This window comes from Nesoenas mayeri (genome assembly GCF_963082525.1).
Source record: "Nesoenas mayeri genome assembly, chromosome: 2".
In the NCBI taxonomy this organism is placed as follows: Eukaryota; Metazoa; Chordata; class Aves; order Columbiformes; family Columbidae; genus Nesoenas; species Nesoenas mayeri.
In genome coordinates this window covers 25,164,545-25,170,544 of record NC_137543.1, presented here as the reverse complement: position 1 = coordinate 25,170,544, position 6,000 = coordinate 25,164,545, and the positions used below count along the sequence as shown (strand labels likewise).

General features: G+C 39.6%; 1 protein-coding gene across 1 annotated transcript in view; it reads left to right on the top strand.

The window, feature by feature from the left end:
* Window positions 1-2,048: 2,048 nt before the first annotated feature.
* CPQ (carboxypeptidase Q) overlaps window positions 2,049-6,000 on the top strand; it is a gene marked incomplete at its 3' end in the record, with an annotated part of 136,473 nt that continues 132,521 nt past the window's right edge. The window contains exon 1 of the mRNA XM_080339304.1: window positions 2,049-2,490. Coding sequence (XP_080195430.1) covers window positions 2,064-2,490 — 427 coding nt within the window. The 5' untranslated portion in view covers window positions 2,049-2,063. The remainder of the gene's footprint in view (window positions 2,491-6,000) is intronic.

Genomic DNA, 6,000 nt, shown 5'->3' with positions numbered 1-6,000 from the left:
AGGTAACTTAATTATGTCAAAGGCTTATTTTTCTTTATTTATTTTTAGCAAATGCTATAAAATGGTCCAGAATGAACATCCTGAGAAAACGAGTTTATCTATTTGTGGTTCATTGTTACAAACATAAGTGGAAAGCTGGTTTCTTAGCTTAGATAATTCAGAATAGAGCTTGCAGAAGCTTTGAACACAACTGTGGCATGCACTCCCAGAGGCACAAAACTGGTGTAAACTCACTTTTACTCTCTCAGGAATTGGCTTGACTGCTAGTTTGCTGTGTGGCTTCTAAAGTGGGAGTTAATTCAGGAATATCCTGCAACTGGCGTTCTGTGGCAGTCAGATGAGGTAGATGCTCTTGGTCCCTTCTGGCATTATGATTTACAAAGCTATCCGGTTATTGTGAAATTTGCCTAATCCATAAAATGACTGAGAATTAACGCTCAATTAAAGCACCTGTAGTGTGCAGTTGTCTGAAAACAAAGGAGGATTTTTTTGTATTTTGCATGTGATAATCATATGTGGATATAATGTAGCAAATACATGTGTATATACATACCCTTATACCCTCCCCCCTTCCTTTATACTGGCTCTCTGTATGCATATAACATCAGGAACCAAAAAAACAAGGTGAGTACATTGTCATGATTTTTCAGGTCAGTGACTATAAAATGAAGAGTATAACTCTCCAGCAATATTAAATAAATACGAACAGGGAAGAAGGATTATGTGGAAAGCTTAACAGCAAAATATTTTAGTAACACTTCTGCCATGCAGGTCTGATTTACCCATATTTTATGCATATTAGCCAACTAATTAGTCCTTTGCTATTTGTAGAACAATTGTTTCCAAGCAAAACTTACTTTGTAGAGGCCAAAATTTGCCTTTAGTGTGACTAGTTTTTGAAGCAAATTGCATTATTTTTCAAAAATGCTGGTATTCCCATGAATGTCTATGAAAATGGCAAAAGTGCTGAACAAAAATCTTTTTGAGTTAGTAGTAATTGTCACTTCATTTGACCATAACTAATTACTATTTTTTTAAGTTTCATAATAGCTGCAGCTCTAGAGCTGATTTAAAGGCCTTATTTCTTATTGCTAATTTTTATCAAAGTGCAGCTTGATTTAAATTCAAAGGAAAATGAAAGTTACATTTCCTTTTGTGTATATCAGTAAAGACCTTTATATTTTGGGTTCCGGTAATCATACTTGCTATGTTATAAGAGAGCTTTGCAACTACTCCAAATCACTCCAGAGGGTGGGGTTTTTTTTTTGTCAGTTCAATCAATAGTATAGACAAACTGTTGCTTTTATAAGATTGAAAAATTTGTGACATCTTAAAAATGAGAACTTTTAATGATAAATTGGATAAACTATAAATTGTTACCAAAGATAACTCTTGGCATTGAACACAGGATCAGCACCCCTAGCCTGGCACCTCTCTACAGTGCTGCTGAAGGCAGTCCTGAAGAGATACACTAGTTAATAAGAAATTGTGTTTCTCTGGTAGTCATGGATTTATGCAATGGAAAAAATAATACTTTCTTCCTGGGAGAATTTGATCTAAATTGCTCTGACTTCTTTCTAGTGCAATAGAAAGTGCTTTCCTGGTTGCAAAGACAGAGATTAAGAAGCACTTTTATTCATGAGTGTTTTTGTCCAGATGTTTTGTGTGAAGACATTTGATTTGGCACTTCTGGCAAATCCTGCTTCTAACAGAAAGGAGATGCAAAGCTCCTCCTGGATGCGAGCAGCCCTGGCTTTTGATTCAGTGAAAGATGTGATTATTTAAAGAGATGCAGCATTCCAATGATGTTTCTTAAGACCACAACAAAGACTGTGTCCAGTGTTCTAAGTATTTTTTTCATTTGCTTTCAATAATTGTGTCTCCAAGTTGAGTTTACTTTCCTGCCAGTTCTGATCAAAGCATTTTCATGATAAACTGATTTCTTTTCATTTTCATCTGTCTGCCAGTCCAAATAACAAAAAGTATTGCTGATAGCTGTATGATTCTTTTTTTCTTTTTGTCTCTCCAACAGGCCATCTGTGGAAAAGAAAAAAGTGAAAAAAATGAAGTATATACTCTTAATATTTTTCATGAATTTATTACCACAGCATGCTGGGAAGTCTTTGAGAAGAGATGACAGTTACCCCAAAACGTTTCAAGACATTAAAAATGAGATAGCTGGCTATCGTGATATTGCTAAAGCTATTATTGATCTTGCTGTTCATGGAAAAGCTCAAAACAGATCCTATGAAAGATTAGCAGTTTTTGCTGATACCATAGGACCCAGGCTCAGCGGTTCAAAAAATCTAGATGCAGCTATCAAGTATATGTTCAGTGCCCTGTGGGAAGATGGACTGGAAAATGTGCACCTGGAACCTGTGAAAGTACCACACTGGGAAAGAGGAGAAGAGTTTGCAATGATGTTGGAACCAAGGAATCACAGCATTGCTATTCTGGGTCTTGGGAGCAGCATTGCAACTCCTCCAGAAGGTAACTCTTCCTTTTGGTAATAAGTTTCACTTGCTTTTTTATGCCAAACTGTATTATAACCCAAACAGCTTCTCTCAGTGGACAAACTGAAGTTTTCTTCCTGCTATAATCGTTCTGCAAGACAAGATCCTATTGTTCCAGGACTGTTCTGTATGATGTGGTTGTGAATGATGCAGTTTGTTTTCATTTAGTTTGGTTGAACCAGCTTGTAAAATTAGAGTTGATTCCTGAACTCTCCATTAAATATATACCCTTTTGTTTAACACTGCTGAACCTCGTTTGCAAATTTTCTACTTCTCCATTGAGGCTGGTGAGAAACTTGTTCTTGTGATCTGGGGTTTCCAGCCCTTCTTTTTCATTTTGGCCAGAGCCATTCTCCATGGGGTGTTGAGTTGACATGTGATTTCTGCTCTTCTCGCTGTGCCCTGTCCTGCAATGCTCAGCGCTTTGCTCTGGCAACAAGAAGCAGGAAGAGGAGGAGAATCTTGCACTGAGCTTGGGAAGTGCCAGCTCATCGCTAAGCGTGGCAATTGGTATCTGTGTGTCCTTTCCCTCCCCCTACCTCCTCCCTCTTCTCATGCACCTTGGAAAAGTCTTCGGCACTTACCTATAACTGAACTGTGTGTTGCCTTTTAGTGGATCACATGTGATACGTTACTTTGGGAAAAAGAATAATCATTAGTTGGGCTCAGTAAAATTCAGGTGTTTCATGCCCCAGAATGTTAGCTTGGTTGCAAATTTAATTTATAAGACTCTTGTTTCTGTACATATAGATGTGGGGCTTTCTCAGGATTGCTGTTTAAAGGCTGGATGACAACCTTCTGTGACTACTCCCAGTAAATAACAATAAACTTATTCATAGATGGCTTCAAAAACATTCTTATTCCTTTATGAGAAAATAAATTTAGTTTAGGAAATAAAAGGTAACATGACACTCATAATTTTTTGAAGAATTGTAAATTTTTGTGATTGTGAGCTTCCCGTTTGAAATGAAACAAATAATGTATAAAAGCTGTTTCATTTAGAAAAAATATATAGCCCTTCAAAATACAACAAAGTTAAACTGGGTAATTTAAGATCTATTTGGAATAGATCCTACTTGGTTTGGGAAACTGCTACTGTAAATTTTGTCTGAGGTATTTCTTTGATATTGAGGTAAACACATGCCTAAAACTCAAACCTAGCCCATTAATAATATCTGTTTATCCCACTGTATGTCTAAGGCTTAGTGCTTAGATAGGAGAATATTTAAAGCAAAGGTTAAACCTAGAGCATATTTTATGTCCTTTCCAGTCCTATTCCAAGCTTCTTAAAAAGGAAGTGAAAATAAAAATGGCTTTTTTGGTGTTGAGCAAGTGTTACTGAACCTGCAAAGAGAACCTGCAATTTAGTCTTGGCGAACATCTTCACATCCCGAGAAGTCTGTTTTTTCACTTCCCGTTCATAGCTATGTAGTTATTGGCACTTGACTGGTCTTACTCCTAGGTGTTCATTTTTCATTTAGAGAGATAATGAATTTATGTGGTTGAAAATGCTCACAGAAGCTAATAATGTCCTTTTTCATCTGTGAAGTTTTTATTATACCGATGACTGAATGGTTGGGCTGGTGATGTCTTGGAAGGTAAAATTGTATTATCCAATGCTGGTTTATACTGCGTAATGTTCAAACCCCCATATTATTCTTCCTCATCTTTTTACTTTCCTCTGAGATCTGCCATATTTCTGAAGATGTTGTATGTGTTGGTGCTAGAACACTGCACAGCAATGCAATTTCTCACAGAAGAGCTGTCAGTTTCTCACACTTGGTGGAACCATTTTGATTAAATTACTTACCTTGCGACTTAAAATCTGTCCTACTGTTTGTGGCAGTTATGATTTCTGTTGGTCTCATCTCGCTCTGTTCAAGCAGTGACAGGTTTTCATGCAGGAGAAGGTTATGCAGGGTAGCTGGTCCCTGCTGAGCTCTTGGCTCTTGTTCTTCCCATCACTGGACTGGCCGCCTGGCTGACGGAAATGCCTGGCGAGAGCTGCTCATCACCAGCCTCACCAGGCAAGAGGATTGCAAGGTTTGCTGCTCGGAAAAGCGCCTGTCCTGAAACTCACGCTCATCCCAAGCATGGAGTAAAAAATGTGTGGTTAGACTATTAAAACTACTGCCTCATCACTTGTGAGGAATTCATTCCCAGATCCGCTCCCTCTGCTCTAAGCAGCGATTGTCACCATACCCTGTTCCTGAGAAAAAGGGATAGGCGGCTGCCCTAAATCACATCGGAAATATTTGAACAATTTCCCTCAGTGAGGGAATATTGGCTGTTCTGATTTGTCTTCTTTTAGCCAAGAAGCTGTGGGAGTGTGAGTCATCCTGTAACCAAAATAATGCAACTCAATATGAGATGCTTGATACTGATTCTCCTGGCATTACACTGCTGTTGCTGCACAGGATCAAACCTGGGAGATCTTCTGCTGCCACGCTGAGTTTTGCCAGAGGGACGCCTGAAGGGTTGAGTACTGGCTTTCAGATGGTGGCTCCAGAATGTGGCTACTGGTGCCTGGGCTCTGCCAAGGAGCAGGGACACCCTTCAGAGCTGCCTCTAAAGTGTGCAGGTGATCCCTGAATGTGTTTGATATTAGCTTGATAGTTAATGTGCATTTTAAATTTGTGTTCCTATCACAATAGGAACACAAAATTTGTGTTCCTATGTTTCAGACCCCTTGGTTTGCAAATCACCATCTCTGTAGAGCCCTAACAGATCCCTTCCTTGACACTGCTGATGCCTACTTAGATCCAGAGGACAGCACTGCCTGGACGTTTTGTCTTTTAAAGTCTGGGAGTGGAGTTAAGATGAGAGGGGGTGACTTCTCCATCCGAGCAAGAGGTTCGAGAGACCATTTCTTGTTTTCTCATCCTCTCAGTTATGTTCTGTATTCCTCCTTTCCTGTTACGTGCCTCCAGGTTTCAGATCTGATGAGGTAAGAAAATAAGGAAGTATTGGCAGAAACTTAAAATGTTGCTTCTCTCTGGATGTGTTTAGTGCTTTGTGCTGGACTCAGTGGCTCCCATTGCCCTCAGGGCTCCTGCTGGAGCTCAGTTCCCTGAGCTTGTGCTTTGAAGGGGTCTATATTAACATGGCAATAGCGTAACAGTAGTTAGAAACCTGGCTTTGGATGTTGGAAATTCAGGGCTTATTCTCCCTTCTGTCCATGGAAATTCAAAACACTATTTCCTGAGAGTGACCCAATGGCCAGAGCACACGCTGAGGCTGCTCACTTTCCATTTTGGCATACGCCATGCAAGTGTGTGGAAAAAAATCCACGATCCTTTGGGGCAGGAACAGGAAGCCCTAAATAGTAGCAGCATTTTAGCCATGGACCCTGAGCCAGCATTGACTCTGGTATACAAGGAGTGTCTCTTCCTGCAGGTCTTCTATCTAACCCATGCCTGTGGGGTTGAAAACGTGAACACAGCTTTTCCTGTTTATTGGATAAGCTGGGATTTGCCCCCTTTGGCTC